The following is a 20,452-nucleotide window of genomic DNA, read 5'->3' on the forward strand; positions in this document are numbered from 1 at the left end:
AATTTGTTCAGGAATTCAAAAGCAATTAAACACCCACGTGATAAATTCAATGCAGGTTTTGTGGTGAGGTATCTTAAAATCTTCACATTTTTTGCTTTACATCAGTTAGGGAAGGTATAAAATACACATCAGACTTCACAGAGACTGCTAAACTGCAGGTAAAGTACACTCCACTGTCCTGAGGCTCACTAGCAGCGATGCAAAACCAAACAGTGCCATCCATACCTGCAACAGAACAGACTCACCTGCTACAGGGAGGTTCAGAATTACAGTAGTTTTAACCTGAAATAAACCCAGCCTGTTGCCCAAATGTCCTATCCTGCATTCATTAACCACCTTGTGCTGAAGGAACAGTTGCAGCTGGACAAAGAAGCCAACCTAGCAGAAAAACCACCATCAAAACTAGAAAGAAGCCAATTCAGGCTTTTCAGCCGAGTCAGTTCCCTGCATGAACATCACTCCTGGCCGAAGAGAGGTAGCAGGTAGCAGCAGAGGAGAGAATGCTGCCCACCCCTCTGTGCTGCCCTAAGCTGGACATTAGCTTTAACCTAACCATTAAAAATTGAAGGTTCTACAGTCTTCACACATATTGCTCGCCCTTTCTGCTGAGGCCCCCAAGAAACAGCTGGTTATGATGGAAATGCACTACTGTTAGCCTGAAGGTGAATCCAGCTTTAGAAATGCTCTCCCCTTCCTGCTCAAAACAAGACAGACAACTCTTTAAGACCAGGATTCAAGTAGAACTGATAATTTTACTTTTGTATTAGATGCTAAGACATGCTGCATGACAACTCATACTTGCTTCAGTCTCCCCAAACCATCTTCAATAAAGGAGTCAATCCAGGTCATATTACACCAATAAAACTAAATAATAATACTAATAAAAAGAATCTACCTGCCTACTTAATACTTCCAACCTCTGTCAAAATGTCAGAGCTTTTTGAGCTTTTTTTACTTTTTCTTTCTTCCCCCCCACCAGGACAGGGGAAGGGAAAGGAGAGAGAATTTATTTTTCTCAGTCCTGCAGATTTACAGGAACCAAATCTAAGTTTCACATCAACTCTTATTTCTTCATCACAACAAACAACCTTAAAATGTTAGCAGAAACCCCAGCCTGGAGAAAATCCAAGCTGACAGTTTCTCCACATTCTCAACCTCTGACTTCCTAACACTACTACAGATGGTGGATCAATAAACAATTAGAATTGATCAATAAATAATAAAACATAACCCACTGCTTACCTTTGATGTACCAGGGCCCCTAACTGGTTACCTACTGTGGCAGAGAGAGAAAAAAGGAAAAAAAATCAAAGCATTAGCACGGATAAACTAACTTCATCCCTACAGAAAAAGAGTTCTTACCATTTCATCAAAAAGAAAGAAAAGCAAAACAGTAATTTAGGTTCAGTAGCTGAAATGAATGCGTTATGGGTACAAAACAGGAGGGGATTTCTTGGTCAACACACACCATAACCCAGTGTCCAGCTGAACACAGGATAGGGAATTGATCCGTGTCTCCCCATGCTGAGAGTCATGGGAGAAAATCCTGCCTGCCCAAATCCAAATCCCTGCAACTAACCTCCCCCCTTCCCAAATTAAGCCCAAGGTAGTAAAAAAAAAAGGGGGGGGGGGAGGAAGGGGGGAAGGGAGGAGAGAAAAGAGGAATTTCAAGCAGACTGGTTTTTATTGAAAAACAAAAATAAAAGCTGAGCAGACTCAGAGATTTAGACTAGGCAAAAGGCATTAAAGACCACTTGCACATACTTCTCTCTGTGTCTCTTATCTGTGCTCCATGGAGCCCACTTACGCGGAGACCTGTTAAAGGAATAGGTCTGTTAAGTAACTTTGTGGCACCCAAACAGTATTTTTTTAAAAAAACACAACACATTTTACTGAATGCACACATTCCAGGCATATCTGCGATGTTAGCTTGGTGGTCCATTTATGATTAGCAGTTATATCCCCAGCTGACAACCCTCAAACAGATTTCCCCCCCCCCACCCCAATATATTAGATCTTTCTTCCAAATGTTAATGGAGAAAATATCATTAGACCAGCTCATGCAAAGTGGGAACACATGCCCTGCTGGGCTGCCTACTGGACTTTGCCTCCAGCAAACTAGCTAAAAACCAGACCATTTGGTCCTAACAACCAGTTGAAAGATTATATTGCATGCCTGCAGGGCACAAGTAGCGAAACAAATGAAACCGGCCTACATGTGAGCTGTGATAATAAAGATGCTGTTTCAAACTACCTTGCAGCAACCTGTGCATTCTTTGACCTGAAATAAATTGGCAATCAGCTGTCAGGGTTAGAAAGAGGATGCATCCCACACTCTCTAAATCCGGTAGAAAAATGCATGAAGTTTGTGGCCAAACACTTTACCCAAATAAAACAGACAAAGAGAGTCAATACTGTATTTCTGCTGTGTGTCAATACCTTCATAATAGTTCAGGACCAAAATATCGACAGCATATATATTTTATTACTCTCCCTAGCTCAGTGGTAAGACAACTGCTGTGTTATTGACTCAGTAAGATTTGTCTTTGCATATTCTCACCCTGAATATAAAAAGCTCTAATTTGATAACTATCAATTCTGCAGTTGAAAAACGTGGGTGATGTAATGGGGAATATTTGCTCTAGCTGATAAGCTACTACTGCAGACCTGAGCAAATATGACCAAATTCAGAATCTCGCCATGTTGCCCTAAACTGTACTCTGATTATTTTTACTACAAGCAATAGGTCTGGTGGCTATTGCTGTAGTATGGGATCACCCTTGCCACTGACCAGGCCACTCATTATCCCAAGATGCCAGAAAGAGTGGTCTTAACACTACAAGGCTGTATTTAAATATCCACTTCGCATTTCAATTCACCATAACAGCTCTCTTAGCAGTCTGTTCCACCGCAGCCACTGCCCACAAATTATGAGACAGATACACATCCTATAATCAACTCCTGAAGTTCATGCAAGGAATTGAAGAGCCTTAATTTTGTAACACAATCCTACACTTGAAAAAGACAATTTCTTAGGGGAAAACTGTATGAGCATGAGAAGTTAAATTGGTCAGGAAAATAATGCTTTAGATGTACATAACATTTCTCCAGCCCACTTCAAGTGTGATACATAGTCAGCCATTCAACACCCCAGGCAGGTATCAGCTTCAGTGTGTATTTATTGTATAAATTAGTTAAAAAAAATTAAGCCACAATAAATTGTACAAGATCATTCCTTCCACACTTCATAAATAACCTCTCCAAGAGCTCAAATGGGATGGAGAGAACTGGGAGGAATTTATTTGAAGTTGGTTACAATTTTACTCTGTTTTGGCGGGGGGGGGGGGGGGGAACAGGAGGAGAAAGAAACAGCGTGGCTCCTGGTTCCAACAACCTAAAGGTCCATTCCTCCTCCAACATGCCCGTTTTGCTCTGAAAGACAGGGACTAACAGAGAGGCTGGGCAGATCGCGCTCGCTGCGATACTGGGAGCTGATGTACATGCCAGGGATGGGGAAGAACGCTGACAAGCCACGTACATATTTCCCCCTTTCACATCTATTGAGTACAATTTAACTGTAACTGCAGTCATTTTACTGCAAATAAGGAAAAATACTGAATAAAATCAGGACAATTTCCTATTAATGGCACCTGCTGGTTGATAACTCTTTACTCTGCTTTGGGCTTCACCTTAACTGAATTCTACCAAACAGACACTCAAAACAAACATGGATTTTTTTTCCACCCCATAAAACAAAGCAGTGCCTCCCACTAAATTAATGTGCATGATGGGAATCTTGTCAAGAATACCTTCATGGCTAGAATAAAATCAGAGCGATGCATCTCCTGGAGGGCAGTGGAACAGGACTGCATTTCATACTTTTGAATCAAAATGGGATCATCCTAAATTTTAACAAAGCTACAAGGAAGACATTAATTACCCTAATTTTTCATCATTAAATATTGCTAGGTTTTCTTTACTTAAATGGTTAAAAACTAGTAATTTTCATGTCTGCCTGCACTGCAAATTTTCATAGTTTTTTTCCCCCTTCTCAAATCATCTTATTTAAAAAATAGAGATCTGCAAAGTTGCAGTTTTGAAGAACATTGACATTTTGTGTATTACACTAAACTTTGTGCAGAGAAATCTGGACTTTTGCCCTAGCCCTACCGCTGCTACAGATGTATCAAGGAGCATCACTACTAACTTTCATCAGCAGTAAAACAGGGATAAGATTTCCTTCTGGCCATCACTGTTTTCACTGAAAACATGTTGGAGCAAAAGAATAAAGCATTCCGTACACCAGGATCGCATTTGAGCCCCTTGGCTCTACTACAATCAAGTCTTATTACACCAAAACAGGCCATCTTCCTATCTGGATGCACCACAGCAGCTTGGGGAAGGCAGGGCGTGAAGAGAGAGGGGAGGGGTATGAGGCTTCCTCAAGGTCTCCCACCTTTGTTTCTCCAGACTCAAAGTATGCCTCAGCCTTCAGCTGCAACACTGCTGCTTAACCTCACATACATCACTGGAAACTTCTTCAAAGCAGTCCAAAACAGGGCAAACAAAGGCTAATGTTCTGGTGATCAGACTCTTTGCAATAGACTAGATCCCTGCTTCCTTTGAACAAAAGGAGGTCGATTCTTTAAGGATTGTTTAGCATTAAATAAACTTATTAAATTGTGCTGGTAATTAGAGGGCCACATTAATTAGAATGGAGGCCAGGAACAGCTGTTGACCCTGAACAAGAGGGCTGGGATCTATCCTCAGCAGTGAGCCACAAGCAAGATGCCACCAGGTCTCTCTGCAGCTCAAGCTAACCCCGTCTCTAGTGCTCACCTTTGCTGAGAAACATTAACTGCAGCAAGTGGCCATATAAATGCCAACTACAACTTACTGCAAGCAGTACAGATAAACCTGATCTCCTCCCTGCACTACAGCTATTTGCAGGATTACTTTAAAGATGTTTCCAGAAAGGGGAAATAAATAAGCCAGGGAAAAAGAGAAATAATCAGTCTCAAGCTCCATCTAATACCAATAGGCCAGGTTATCAGGGCCAATCCTAGCAGCTCATTGTTTCAGATGAAGGTTATGTTAAAGGAAGTGCAAAAGGCACTCACACGTTCTGGTTTCCAATACTATGACAACTCTATTTTTTCCTGGAAATGCTCTAAAAGCAGCTGAATTTGTTCTGACCAGCACACTGTCACCCTGTTTTCAGACCACTTCCTAGGCTGACATCAATCAGCCACGCCAGCAGCTGTTTACAAAAATGGACAGGGAGAATTAGATTTTCCTGAAAGACAGACAGTTTTCTTTTCACCTCAAATACATCTCCTGAACCCAATTTTTTCCAGGAGTATTAGGAACAGAAGTAATTTTCTAACAGCTATAGGGGATAAGGAAGCAGTGAGAACTGCACCCAGCTGTGAACACACAGTATACAGAAGTAAACAATCAAAAGATTTACCACCAGATTTGTTTCCAAGCTATCCAGAGCAGCAGAATGTATCCAAACCCCCGCACTATAAAATTTCTAGAGCACGCGTAACAACATAAATAATCACTTCTTGACAACAATGTCTCCAAACTGTGGTTCACAGACAAGCAGAAAATGACGAAAAGTGTGGGCATGCAATCCCGACACCCCTTGTTCCCAGCTAACAGAGAACTAAAAGATCATCCAAATGAGAAGTGCTTTCTTAATTTAAGTGTCCTATTAAAAGCAACTGCCACCTTCCAGATGCTTAAAGCTAAAGCTGAATTATAGACTTTCAATGCCATGGCAGCAAGAGCAGGTAGCCTAAAACCAACTGAAGTATGGCTCATACCACAAAGTGCCCATGGCTTCGGGAGCTCCTTTGCCAGGCTGCAGTTCTGGGTATGCAGTAAAAGAGCAGCGCAGGAGGATCGCGCGGTTAGGTGGGGAACTCATCACACAGTTGTATTTCAGTACAGGACTTAATGCCAGTAGAAATAAAATCCAAGACAACCAAAATTGAAAGAAGCGATACAACCCTTGCTCTTACCCTGACAATTCCTGTTTGGTTGTGAAATTCCAGCCCTTTAAAATATTACTTCCATCATTTCTCTTCTCCTCTAAGATCTCACACATCAGATATTTGGGAAGGGAGTTGGACGAAGTTATAAAACCTACAGATGTGTACGAACAACCCAAGAGCAAACACAGCACTGGACCTACTTTCAAAACAGTTACAGATGAGGCCCAGTGCTGAACTACAGGGTGAGCAAAGACTTGTAGGTCTTTACATTGGCAGCAGAATTGCCAACACAAGAGTCAGTGGTACAGTCACTCCAGAAGGCTCTCCCAGGACCGATACCTGCTCATGGAGTTATCTATCCCAACGCAAGAAACCAGCAGCAACGTACATTTATAGTCCAGACTGCAACTGTATTGACATGGTTTGTGTCAACACAAACAAGGTTCAGCAAGGAACAGTGCTCACCAGTAAAAGTTTAAGTACAAAGTCTAACTTGTGCTGTCATTAAGCACTACAACTATTTCACATGTTAAAAGTTCATAAAAGCTTTTTGCCAAGAGGTCAGATTTCTCAGTTCAGTCTGATGAATCGATGAAAGAAATACAGGACAAATGTTATGAATGGCTTGTTCCTAGAAGGCTACTTTAATTCTTTTTCACATATAGCCACTTACCTAAGTAACTCAGACACAGCTCAAAGTTGTTCAGCATTCTTCACTGCTGAACAGCCTGCTTGACAGCCAATCACCTTCCCATACTAAAACCAGCACATACCAGTAATACCGGGCCTCTGGCTTCTCACAGACATGGTGATGCTCCAGCCTCAGATCTAAGGTGCAGGGACTCACCCAGATAAACCCATTCTTTCCTGAAACACCAAACCAAAGGAGCAGCAACCTCTTGCTCAAATAGAGCCAACACCAGAGAACAAAGTGGGCTGTGGCATGCGTTCAGTAAACTAACGTTAGCAAGCTAGAGGCTGCACATGAAAGAAACTTCTCCCCATGGTCCAACACATTTTTTTCAGAATGAGAAGCAGCCATGTCGTATTTTCAGCCTCTGTATCAGACAGAAAAAAAATTTTCAAAATGAAGCGCTAGGCAGCAGCTTTGCTTATCTCCTCAGTACTCCTGAATGTATCTGCGTGGGAAAGAATCATGCTGGAGGGCTATCTGTGTCAGTACAAATACTAGAGGAAATATAAAAAAAAAAACGTAGCTATGTCTTTTTCCGATAACCAACCACAGGCAAAGGTGAGCTCCTCACATCTATACAGCAGCAGATAATACGGTTCAAACATTTCTTATAACAGTGTACATCATTAGATTTGTAAAAAACCCCACCTGTTCTAACATTTTTGTTGCTCCTACCAAATATAAGAAACTAATAACTTATATTAAAATTGCAACACTTTATACAACATTAACCCATTGCAGTTACTAGATATGGTCCACCAGTAAATTATTCTTTGGCTGTGGCCAATGTTAAATGCTTCAGAGATTTAAGAATTTTAAAAGAATAATTATGAAAAAAGCTAGGCCTAATTAGGGAAGTTTCCTTCCAACTTGCATCAACTTACATCAATACCTTTCCTCCTTAAAACTCACGTACAAAACAATCAGAACACAAGAGCGACTAAACTACTGTGCTGTGACCACTGCTACACATGGGAAGGAGAACATGTAATACTGTCCCTACACACTGCCTGCTCTCAGAAAATAAGGATCATCAGGGAAGAACAGCTTTACTATGCACGTCTGGTACTCTACACATGGGCTCCAGCACAGTTCCAATAAGCACATATTCCTCCCTCCCCAGCTACCCCAGAACAAGATTTAAATTAGAGTTCATTTGCTAATTCCTGAAGTTCATGAACTAAGAAAGAATTGCTTCACATTATTAATACTAATGCATAGGATCCCTTATCTGTTTGGCCTTATCTACTATCTAGATAAGGCCAAACAGGACAGGGAATTTTGTATAAAATTTCTATACACAGAAAGATGCCTCTATTTCTGTCCTTAAAGTGGACAACTGCCTCTATACATGAATTTCACAAGCTGCATCCACAGTATTGAGTAATCATAGCCAGCTTACCTCCATCATCCAGGGGCCGTTTCTGCACTCCATAACCGTAGACTGATGGGTCCACAAGTGTTGTAGAATTATTCAAGTGAGGAATATCTCCAATTTTAGCAGCAATCTATAAAGGCAGGGGATAAAAGCATGATTAGCATACCTGAAGTTTCAGCCACCACAGCTAAACGCTTTCTTCCAACAAGACATTTACCCCAGGCCAAACTTCCCTTAGCTATTTACTATACAGGTGGCTTTATAACAGTACCAGGACAGCTATGCTTCATTTGTAAAGTGAAAGATTTTCTGCTTGCTTTTAATATCTGTTTAATTAAGATCACATTCACCCAGATCCTCCTCCTGATCATAGGTAGGTATCTACTCCCTGGAACATTATATTCAGGTTTGTACACTCATAGACAGCTGACAGGTTACATCTTGCAAAGAGGAGAGTTCAAACTAGCTCACCGACTTTGTCCTGGAGAAGCTGCCACCACCATAGCCGTGTAGGAGGACACATGCTTCCTCCTGTGTTTGTGCATATCCCGATACAGAGAAATGCATAATCGCACATCAATGGGGGAATGGAGGGAGAAGAACATGAAAATACCCAGCACAAGGACAGGTTTGGGAACTCCTTGTCAGAAATCACCCTGTGTTTACTGTAAGAAGAATAAGCTGGTGGGCAAACTATTAGCCCAGAATTGAGTTTCAATTTCCTGCAGTGGTCAATACAGCAGGAACATGACTAACTCTGCCTGGGCCTCTGCTTCCATCCCTGGCTAACAGCCATTCCCTGCCAAGCCCGAGTGCAAGGAGGATGTTTACAGGAAAGAGGAGTCAGTCAGGTATCACAGTAAGGGGACTAAGGTAAGCAAATAGGCTACGCAAGAGAGAGACCTAACCACCACTTAATAAAAGGGAGAAGTTAAGCTCATGTCTAATGATACCTGGGACACATCTATGCAGATGGATGCTGACCAAAGTGAGCTCTTTCACCTGATGTCCAAGCTAACTGAAGTAAGCCCGCTCTAGAAATACAGAGGTGCCTTGCTTCAGCGCTGCACCCCAGTGAACACCCCCTCCAGGGACAGCAAACTGCAGCCTCACAGCACCCCTTGCCTACACAAAGTACTCGGCTATAATAAGCAAGTGCAGAACAAAGTAGTTACAGAACAAATATAAAGCATGGTGTATTCTACAGCATTTGCTTTCTTTTCCAGAAAGAAAATAACTGAACAGTATCTTTACTAGGAGTCTGATCTCACTCCATTTTAACTGTGATTTCACTGAAGAATAAGCAACGGGAACAGATAAAAGAACATTTTACAGATATGTTTTAAATGAAAACAAGGGCAAATGACAAATATAACTAAAGGTGTTTCTAAAATTTGAGTTTTACTGCAACAGAAAGACTTTTACTGTAACTCTGGTTGTTGACACTATGGGCTCCTGCATTGGAATAAACTGCCCAACATTCAGAACTACAGGTTACTGAAAAAAGCTATTTGAAATAATCTTGAAAGATTGAGGGCATTGCTTTTAGAAAGAGAATAGAAAACATTCTCTTCAATGCTGTGCATAAAAATGGTTCCAAGTTTTGACCATTTGTCCATTCCTTCCTGTCTTCTTTTCGAAAGTCAACAACTTTGTTGTGTCAGAAATGCCAGGAGCTAGAGAATGAAGTCTTCCTGCAGGACCAGCACAGTGATCACGTAGCAAAGCTGTGATGACAAGCACCTTGTAGATCAACATCTCCAAAACCTAATAAGCCCATGGAAATCTGATTCTGAAAGCATTAGCACAGACTACCCCTTGTCCACTCCATACTAGGGAGTGCCAGGTGATGCCTTGCTTTTTTGTTGAACTGTACTGCATCCATGGTTCCAGCTATTTGCCCACCTGCCTTCCCCTTATATTTGCAATGCAGAGGATTTTAATGAAGGTACAAAGAGCACAGATATTTCCTGACTAATTCCATGCTGAAAAACAAATCTAAAGCTGTATTTTATAACAATCTATTAACAGCTTTCACACAGTAACTTACAAATGTATGCCAAAAGGAACCAGTGTCAGGTATAACATACCCTGGCATGTTCTGGCACATTTGATTTTAACACGCGTTTTATGAACTCTCTTTCTGTTAGTAGTTATTTACTTGCAAAAAAAAAAAAATCTTAGTTGTGGAAACTGCTAGCTGATAGTTGGGAGCTAAAAATCATGCACCACACATTCAAGAAAAAAGGAAAAAATAGTCTGCGGATAGCAGAAGCTGGTCTACAGAAGCAAGCTAGCATGAAGCACAAAGGTGTGCACAAACAGATCATTGGCACTAAGGCTGTCCGCCCCCAGAGCTGGAGAGCTTTGCAAACCCCTACTCGTGCTTAGCACACCATTATCACCCTGGCACAGAACCCTCCAAGTGAAGGGCAAAATAAGAGTCAAAGCAATTTTTACATTATCAGCTTTTAGGATATTTTCCTCTCTTTCCCCCCCCCCCCCCCACCCCCACCTTCTTTATTTAAATTTGCACCCTTATCTCCAAAGCCTCCCAGCTGCCACTGGATTACAGGCGGACAACATGCCACCTCACCACAACATGAAAAAATACCCTGCAAAATTAAAAGTTGAGCTTTTTAAGTAGATGTAGCAGTTAAAATATATTTTAAATTCTTATGGTCAACTTAAAATGAGAACCTCAGCTTGTACTACAGGTTCAGCAGGGAGATAAGCACAGAAGTTAGAACACAGCAAAAGCAAGCAGACCTAGCCCTTATCTTACTAAATGACCTTGAGTAATGTACTGCTAGCCACTGCTTTTGTCCTGCTGTCAGTCTTCGTTCTCCCCCCCCTTTTTTTTTTTCCCCTAAACTCTACACATCTATTTTAATAAGATCTGAAATACACTGGAAAAAAGCATCACTACTACAGAACTTCTTCTGCACAAAAATTTCCCCAAAATAATGCTCTCCAACAAACACTTTAAAGAACATAGCGCAAACCTGAGCTATAAATTTCAATGGTAAAGTCAAGAAAAACAAACAAAACCCCACAAAGTTGTGTAAGGGATACATGCTTTCCTGTATCTTGCACTTCTGTCCTCCTATACCATTAACATCCTTTAAAAATGGTGTAATACCAAACCACTGTTAAATATGAAGCTTTGCTAAGCACAGCAGGACTCAAACACGCGTATTTGCAGAATTCAGCTTTCAACAGAAAAGGCCTAGCTTCTGGGAAGAATCTCTCCATGCTGTCCCACCAAAGAACTGCAACTGATAAAATCATCGATTCTAGGTATTAGTAGGATATAAAACAACAAGGTGCTGTCACCTGACCCTTCAGACAATTCTAGTGCTTCTGCTACCCTTTCCATTTGTTGAGCAGAATACTCGAGTTCACATGACAGATGTTTCTCCAGAGCTCTGCAGGAAGTAACGAAACCATTCAGAATCATTTAAGTTTCAGGTCACAAGTGGTTTTCCTAAATACTAGAGAAATTTCAAAGCCTTAAATCTATTTGAGAATGATCTGAAGAAGTACTCTGCAAGGCAATAAAGAAAAGTTAGTCTAAGACCCCTCCATCACCACAGAAATTAGAAGTTAGAGCCTGATAATAGAAAGGGATTTTAAACATACAGCCTGCTGGCTCTCAGTAAGTGTCAAAATATTCATCCACTTTCAAGGTACCCAAGACGGCATGCTACAGGCTTATCAAGCCACAGCCTTTCCTCTTCACAGCATTCCCAAAAATTCAAGTTCAGGCAGCACATATGGCAGGTTGCAAGAACAGCACATGTAAGAGGAGGAAACCAGTAAGTGCTGCAAACGAGACTGCCGAGGAGAACAGAAGAGGGTAAGAACCAAGCAAGACGCTGTTTTGTCAATAAGAACAAGACTCAAGGACAGTCCAATAGAAATCCATTTTTTGTCCAAAGTACAGACAGCTCTGCTTATTTTCTGATCCCATTACTCAAAAGGGGAACAAATATCCTCTTTCCCTACCACCCCAGATGCCACAGAAAAGCCACCCTGCCTAGGAGCGGCCAGACAGATCAGTCACCACCGATGATCCATAAATTAATCCACTCACTTGAGGTGTGGTGTGAAGATGCAGGACAGATGGTCTGAAAGTCCTGGCATTCACTCAAAAAAGTAATTTCTGATACATCTCAAATATTTAAGAATCCACAAAAAATCCAAGCAAGTCCAGCACAGACACTGAAAGCAATTTATAAGCCATCTCTTTCAAAGGTATTCTAGACTTCTTACTCTTATGTCATCTCACACCCCAGTGACTTAAGGAATGCAGTTACTGTGATTAATCGGGAAAGTCTTCCCTGTTCTGAATTATTTTGTTATTAATAACTAAGCACTGTATTCCACAGCCCAATTTTAGTGTTACAGCTCTCATGAGAACTGAATTTAGTAAATTTGATTACTGGTCTTAAGTATAAGATCAAACTCCAAAAGAGTTCAAATGTCAATTTAGGGATGCCATACCAACCCACAAAGCAAGAACTACAACTGAATTTTTTTCCTCTGCTCACTCCCTCCCTTGCCCTTAAAGCAAAAGTAATACTCAGAAAAGGCTACGGCATTGGCCAGAAGCAGTACAAAAGCTGACATCTACGTACCAGATCAGCATGGTTCAGGCAACTACAACATTAAACACACTCAGTGAAAACTCTGCCACCAGCTCCAGAAAAGCTGCATTTACATCTCACCTGATTCTCAGCCCCGAAGTTCCATCACAGATTGTTTGGGTGGCAAGGTAAATACCCATCCACTGCGCAATGAAGACCATCTCCATTCTCATGTGGTAACAAGTCACTAGTGACAATTTAGTCCTGCTGTTCTGGGCAGGAAAAGACTACCTACTCCCTTACAAAGCCTCTATGGAACTAGATTAAATCAAGTACTTTTGCAGGGGGGGGAAGTATTTTAGCACTTGCCAACAATTCTTTTCATCCCATAAACACTAATGGAAAAAAAAAAAAAAAAAAAATCACATTCAACAGGCAGCATACAACTCACTGCACAAAAATGTAGGCCACTGTGCTCCCCTGAACACGTGCAGAGAGCACATTTCTCAACACACTTGCTTCCAGCGTGAAAAGATAGCAAGAAGGTTGCTACGCTGCAGCGCCTGACCTGAAGTTGGCAGCTTGGAAGATTTTGAAATCTTCCAGTACAGACTAACTCAAGTTGCAGGCTCATGGAAACCGAAGACATTCTTTCAAATGTAATGAACTTAGGAACAGCAAAATCTGAAAAAGCGAGCACATCTAGGTTACAAAATTATTTAATATTCCATCTCCTTCATGTGTGGGTTATGGGCCTCACAGATTTACCCTACAAACATGGTGACAGCAACCACGCAACACCAATTCAGAGTAATTTTCAGTTAGTGCTGTGTTTTAGCCTAATACTGTCCAGGGCATCTCACGTTCACATTGGACCTGTTACTGATTAGATGAGTAGTGGTACATACTGTTGCACTTGAAACATACTCACAAAGTAATTTCATCAAGCTGCAACTTACCAGCAAAAAATGATTTTCTTCTGCATAAACAGATTATTCAAAGATTATTCAACTGCTAGCAGACAATAATATTACCAGATATTCAGCAAGATGTTTTTGCAATGAGAAGCCTTCAGTAACAGACAACCAGGTCAAGACAAACACAGCTGCAACATCTCTCAATTTAACTGCATCAAGTAGATAACACTGGGCTAACAGCAAAGCTTTCAGACACCACACACCAACCAAGGCCACGGCGCTTTGTTAGCCACTGAAAAAAAGTGACGTGTGGTGGCATTCAGGAGGCAGCTAACATGCAACTTGCCTACTGCAATATTTATGCTGAGAAAGAAACCAACGACCAAAGAGCAGACTAGCTTGTGATATCCTCTGGGAAGGTGCAGGGTGCTCATCTAGAACAGTGAGTGCCTCTGTACGGGTCGCTGAAGCCCACACAGGATGGGGACTTGCTGCCACACTGATTCACGAGTGAGCTGTGAGCGACGGTAAGCCACTTCAGTTCCATTAGAGCGACCGCTTGAAAGATCTCAGTGTCCAGCTTCAGAGGTTTCTCAGTGAAATAAGAAAAGTGAGTCTGAGCAATAGAAGATTTCTCCCACCTGGCCCGTAACATTGGAAAGAATAAAATCAGGGTCTTTAAGCACCAGCTGGGCAGTGGTCTAGTTATTTAGCTGTATTACATCTCATTAAGGTGCAGCTACTAAGCACGAGTAAAGTGCAAACTGTTCAGAGATGGAATGAACACCTGCAACAGACACGGAACAAGAGATGCGATGAACAGTCACAAAATCGGGTTGTGAGCAACAGCTTCTCGTCTCTGGGGAGACCTTCCACAAACTAAGGAGCACACAAACACCTGGAATATCCTGTACTGAAGACGAGGGTGTTGATTTCTGCAGGTCAGGGTGCTTCCACTGAATGTTTCCATTTTAGCACCGTGTAAGCTCAGGGATTCCTTTGGGGAGTGAATCCCTGCTCGCTCACTCTCTCCTTCCCATTGGGAACGCAAAGCTCCCCCTCTGCCAGGGTTTCTATCGATTAGCCTCACGCACAATTAAAGGCTCGCTTAAAAACCGAATTAACGTTAAGATCACGCCCACCCCCTGCAAAGTGCAAGACGACAGCCGCCCAGCCGGGCTCCCGCAGGCTGCAGACCGCCGCCTTCCCCGCAGAGCGGCCGCTCCGCCGTGTCACAAGCCCCGGCTTGCGGAGGGGACTGTCACCGAGCTCCCCCGCCTCAGCGGACAGCCCCGGGGCTCCCGAGGAGCCGCCGGCTCCGGCCCGGCAGGAGAAGGGCAGCGGGGCCGCGGCCCTGCCCCTCACGGCGGCTCCGCGCCCCGCCTCACCCCCGCGGCCTAGCAGCGGCCCCGCGGCCTCCTCCCGCCCCCGGCCCGCCGAGCCGGCGCCTACCTGCCGGACCCGGTGCAGCGCGTCCACGAACCCCTCGGGCTTGATCCCCACGGACGCCGCGCTCTGCCCCTGCGCCAGCTCCGCCATGACACGCGCCCCGCGCCCGCCCGCCGCCGCCGCGCCGTCCCGCCGCTCCGCCCGGGGACCCGCACCCGGAAAGGGAAAGAGCCCCCCGCTTCCGCCGGAAGTGGGGCGGGGGGGCGGGGGCGGCGGGGCGTGGCCTCGGGGAAGGCGATTTTGGGGGGGTGAGGGGGGTGTGGGGGGGGTGTACGTCACGGCGGCTCACGTGCCGGAGGGGGGGGGGGGGGGGGGGGGGGGGCGAGGTCCTGACCCGCCCCGCGGGACCCCCAACCCCACCCGTGACCGGACACCCGCGGGGTCGGGGGCCGCCCGGGAACTCCAGTGCCCGCGGGGGTGTCGCCGCGCCCGTGCTCGTGACACCTCGTCCCTGCCCCGGCCATCCCACCCGTGCCCGTGACACCCCACCCGTGTTTGACTCATCCCACCCGTGCCCGTGACACCCCGCCCCTGCCTGTGCCATCCCACCCGTGCCAGCCCCCGCCATCCCACCTGTGCCCGTGACACCCCGTCCCTTCCCCGGCTATTCCACCCGTGCCTGTGACACCCCCGTCCCTGCCTGTGCCATTCCACCCGTGCCAGCCCCCGCCTGACACCCCCTCCCTTCCCCGGCCATCCCACCCGTGCCTGTGACACCCCACCTGTGTTTGAGCCATCCTACCCGTGGCAGCCCCCACCACCATCCCACCCCTGCCTGACACCCTGTCCCTGTCCGTGACACCCCACCCGTCGCAGCCCCTGCCATTCCACCCGTGCCTGTGCCACCCCACGCCAGGCTGCGCCACCCCTGGTGCCCACCGAGGTGCCCCACCAGCGACCAGCATTTCAGACCCCACCCCCCCCCCCCGTGGAAACTCATCATCCCACCCGTGCCCACCTCCCGCCTATTTCCGTGCACGTTTCAGGACCGTGTTTCTGACCCACGCGGCTGTGGCTGGGCACTGGTGACATGTCACACGAGGTGCCAGCGTGCTCCGGAGAGCTCTGCCCCGCTTTACCAAGAACTGGGGCTCCCAGAGGTGCCCCGGCACCCCCCCCCCCCCATCCCCTGGGCCCGACCCCCTCAGTCCCAACCCTCCCACCGCGGCGGAGCCGCAGGACACGGACCAGTTAGTCAAGAATTAATGCAAAAAACATGCAAAGCTTATTCCTCGAGCAGGGCGCTGCTGCACGGTCCCTGCCCAGCGCTTACAGCCTGGGACGTTTGGGCGATAGTGGTGCTTTTTGGGGGTGTCCCAACGAGGGCTGCCACCCAACCTGTTGCCCAGGTAGGTCCGGTGATTTCCCACCTCCCCCCCCCCCCCCCCCAGCCTGGCAGCACAGGGGGGACCTTGTCCTAAACCCCCCGACCCACCCACTCAGATGCAGCTGCATGAGTGGGTAAGAGATGTTATCTCCCAAATCGCAGCCTGCAGCCAGCTCCTGGCGTGGCTGGGTTTGCACGCTGAGCCTGGAATACTCCAAGTTTCGCTGATCCCAGACCCCGTATCCCGAAGCCACCGAGTATTAAATTCAAAATTCAAACTACGACCCAAGTCGTGTTGTGCTCCTTCTCAGCTGTTTCTTGCTCTTTCCAGTTTTATGCATCTCATTTGCGCCTACATGAGTAGGCAGGAATTGCTGAGGCTGAGGAAATTATCTGGTGGTTTTCCAAGAGCAGTGATCACTGGGATGCGCAGTCTGCTGCCAGTCACCTACGTTACACCAGCGGGCTTGCTGATGACCAGACTTTCCTCCTTTCCTAAGTCCATATTATTTTCTTAAGCAAAGAATTTAAAAAAAAAAAATTTAGGAGAAAGAAACACAGCCCTTGGGGGAGGGATTTTAAGATTCTCTGTATCACCACAGCCACCCCATCATCTTCCGACCATGGTGGAGACAATTTCTCCAGCTATGCCCAGGGCTTTGCTTCTTCCTCTCTTGCAAACAGCTCAACTACTTTACTGGATTCGGCAGCGTTTTCCCCTCCTAGCCCTGGTTGGGAAGACCCAACAGGCTCAGCACCAGCCTTTCACCAGCTGCCCCTTTCCCCAGGCAGGTCATGGGTGTGTGGGGGGTCACCCCAACAGCCCCACTCAGCTCTCAGGGGTGCCTTGCCCTGAGCAGGATTCGCCCTGCAGCCCTCCAGCTAATGCCAACCTCAAAGTGGCTGCAAAGAGAGGTGACCAAATCTGAAGCCTAAAGCCCCCGGCGCTGGCATGTCGGCAGAGAGAAGCCGGACCCTTCGCTGCCAGAGCCAGCGTGGGGCTGTGAGAGCTGAGTTTTGGCAATCTCAAGCCCTGGCAAGAGATGGGGGAGCCTCATCGGTGCTGGGCAGGACTGAGCTGAGGGACCAGGCTGCCAGAAGGGTGATGGTGAACCCCGGCACTGGACAGGCAGGGGTGGCTGGGAGGGAGCCTGGTGAGAAGAAGACATCAGGCAGCAATTGAAAAGAAGGAAATTACAGGCCTTAAACACTTTCAGAAACAAATTCCTGATGTAAATCTTCCCTTCGAGGGAAAAAAAAAAAAAAAAGGAAAAAAAAGGAGTGATTCTACGCCTCCATCACCCGCCTCCCCCTGCCCGAGACACACACACCTTCACACACACACGCGCTGAAATTAGTTGTGACAGCTGAAATTCTCCTCTCGTCGGACGCCGTTTGACAGGGTACTTAAAAAAGGAGGAGAAAAAAAAAAAAGAGAAGAAGAAGAAGAAAAGGGAAAGTGGTTTGGTGTCACATGGGGGAGGCGGAGGGGGGTTTCAAGTGATACAAGGCGCATAATTCAGGCTTCTTGGATTGCAAAAGCTCCTCTTACCTAAAGGGCCTGCTGCCTTTATTTTTATCCAAATGGCTCAATTACTGCAAAGCCCCACAGAGAAAATTATGGATGTTTGCCTCTATTTTTCTCCCCTTGTCTCGACAACTGTAGATATTTTGTTTTCCTTCTTTCTATCTCTTTTTTTTTTTTTTTTTTTTTTTTCTCTTTAGGTGGTGGTGGGCGCGGGAGGTGGAAGGTGGCTGGGAACCAGGACCGGGGATGGATGGGCAGATGTGGGGGACCCGGGGCGAGGGATGGGATGCTGGCATGTGGTGGCCCTGCCACCATCACACAACTTGGTGTTCTCCCTGTCTCTCCTGCGTCACCTCACACCTTCAGCTCCTTGCGTCCCCCTTGCCCCCATGTCCCCCACCCTTCTCCCTTCCTCCAGCCCCTTCTCCCTCTCTTTGCTCCCACCTCCCTCCTTTCCTTCCCCCTGCTCTCCTCTCCATCACCCCCTCCCTGTGCCTCTCAAAGCCACCATAATAGCAGCTTGTTTGGCACTTCACTTGGTCTCAATGAGAAAATTCCCCCCTCTCCCTCTTTTTGCCTTCGTTATTTCCAAACCCTGCAATAGCTCCTTTGCTCAGGGCTGCGGGAAGTGCCCATTTTTCAACATTTTTCTTTGGCTTATGTTTGTCATCCTCGGAATTACCGCACCGGGGAGTCCAGTCAGCCCGACACTGGGCCCTGCTATTCACGCCTCTCCTGCTCCTTGAGATCATGTAGGGAGAAATTAGTTATTTATTTTGAGCACCACTGCAATGCACTTCTCCGCAGAAGTGTTTGTTTTGATCCCCTGCTGGAAAAGGAGGCTCTGCGGGGAGCGCCGGCACGCTGGCAGCGCCGGGTCGGGCAGGAGGTGCAGTGAGGGCAGGGCAGGGTGCGGGCAGCCCCGGGGGGCTCTCAGGAGAGATGGGAGACCCCCAATGAAAACACGGCTCATGGAGGGGGTCCCCATCATGCTGAGATGCTTCCCGAGGCTCCTCCTGGGGCAGATGCTCTCTGCAGGTCCTGAGAGTTTCCAGGCGATGTTGTCCCATCAGGAAACCCGTGGTTTTATCCTTAGGTCAGACATCCCATGGTAGAGATGGATCCTGAGACCGCCTGGTGCCGGGGGAGCATCCCACCCCAAGCTGGCTATGACTGCGCCAGGGAGTGCAACCCAGGAGGTGCTGAAAGACTGGGCAGGTTTGGTGGCTGGAGGAGAAAAACAACCCTGCTCCAGGCCCACGGTCACCAGACGTGGCCCCCAGCCCCGCTCACCGGCTGGTCCCCTTTCACAGAGCAGTGCCAGCTGTGCTCGGGCAGCCAAGTTTTTGGGCAAGGGAAGCACAGACCGGGAAACATTCACCAGCTCAGAGGTGATGGGAGATGGGAAGGACGCTGCCTGTCCTTGGAGCTCGTGACCCACCTCCCCTCCTCCCTGTGCTAAGTCAGCGAGTCCTGTCGCTGAGCCCAGCGGTGCCGTTGCAGGCCAGGCTGGCATCGCTGCAGCTCCACAGCCACCCCGGCAGTCGGGATGCTGCCAACGCTCACGAGCCCTTTTCCTTGCGGAGATGCCATGGGCAGGCGTGGGCAGCACCGGCACTGGCCGCGACAGGCTGCTGGCAAAGGGGCCCAGGGAGCTGCGGCTTTAAAGAAAGAAGAGGAGCAGCGGGAGGAAGAAAATGCAAAATTGGCCCAGTGGGTAGACTTGCTATTTAAGTGCAGTTGAGAAGCGAGCGGGAGGAATTACAGGAGAAATGATAGTGCCCTGACAGCTGCCATTTCCCACCGCCAGTCTCCCCTAATGGAGTCCTAATGTAGTGGTGGGCTCTTCGCTGTCAGCCCAGCCCGAGACAGGGCTCGTCTTTGTGCTGGTGACAGATGGGACAGTCCGGCAACAAACCTGTAATCCTCTGATTTCTGCTGGCGCTGGCTCCGCTTAACCCCTTCTTTCCCCAGCACCCGCTTGCTGCCCAGGTGTGGGGCCAGCGTGGGGTCCGACCTGCCCCCGGGGTCCCCCATCGATCTGTTACGGTGTGCAGGGTCTGGCAGCAAAGCAAGGCGCTGGGAGGAGGAGGCAGCCGCCTGCAGCTCCCTCGGCATCCCTTGGCTGCTTCTGGCCAGGGCAGCGCGACAGAGGCTCAGCCCCGTCACCAAACCCAGCCAGAGCAGGCGGCAGCACGGCTCCCTGCGGGGAAAGCAAAAACCTGGACCCCACTCTGGCCTGGCTCCCCGTGCTGCTCTGCCTGCGTGACATTTAAGCGGGCAGGTGAGTGCAGGCAGGTGAGTGCAGGCAGATGTGCTCTGCGGCACAGCGCCCGCCGGGAGGGCTCTGAGCTGCCTGCCTGGCACAGCGCCCGCCGGGAGCCTCCTGCTGCCGCTGGCTGCTGGCTCTGGCACCGAACCTCCTTGCCTGCCTTGAATTAGCCCCAAGCCAGGGTAGGATTAGTCACTTTTGAGATAAAAGGTGTGACAGTTCCCCCTCCAAGATCAGGCTGACTTGACTACGCACAGCTCCAGTCCTGCTTCCCAGGATGCCGGGGGTGGCAGCAG

At 47.2% G+C, this 20,452-nt stretch overlaps 1 protein-coding gene across 3 annotated transcripts in view; it reads right to left on the bottom strand.

Annotated features, from left to right (window-relative positions):
* Positions 1 to 15,188, bottom strand: part of FUBP3 (far upstream element binding protein 3) — a 40,777-nt gene extending 25,589 nt beyond the window's left edge. The window contains exons 1-4 of one of the 3 annotated variants that reach the window (XM_042786717.1): positions 15,033 to 15,188; positions 8,099 to 8,204; positions 1,765 to 1,815; positions 1,243 to 1,276 (exon numbers count right to left, since the gene is read on the bottom strand). In XM_042786717.1, coding sequence (XP_042642651.1) covers positions 1,243 to 1,276; positions 1,765 to 1,815; positions 8,099 to 8,204; positions 15,033 to 15,119 — 278 coding nt within the window. In that variant the 5' untranslated portion in view covers positions 15,120 to 15,188. The remainder of the gene's footprint in view (positions 1 to 1,242; positions 1,277 to 1,764; positions 1,816 to 8,098; positions 8,205 to 15,032) is intronic. The other 2 variants (XM_042786715.1, XM_042786716.1) reach the window with 2 other exon arrangements.
* Between the last annotated feature and the right edge of the window lie 5,264 nt (positions 15,189 to 20,452).

The sequence above is a fragment of the Tyto alba genome, unplaced genomic scaffold (genome assembly GCF_018691265.1).
Source record: "Tyto alba isolate M040663 unplaced genomic scaffold, T.alba_DEE_v4.0 Super-Scaffold_11, whole genome shotgun sequence".
Classification (NCBI taxonomy): Eukaryota; Metazoa; Chordata; class Aves; order Strigiformes; family Tytonidae; genus Tyto; species Tyto alba.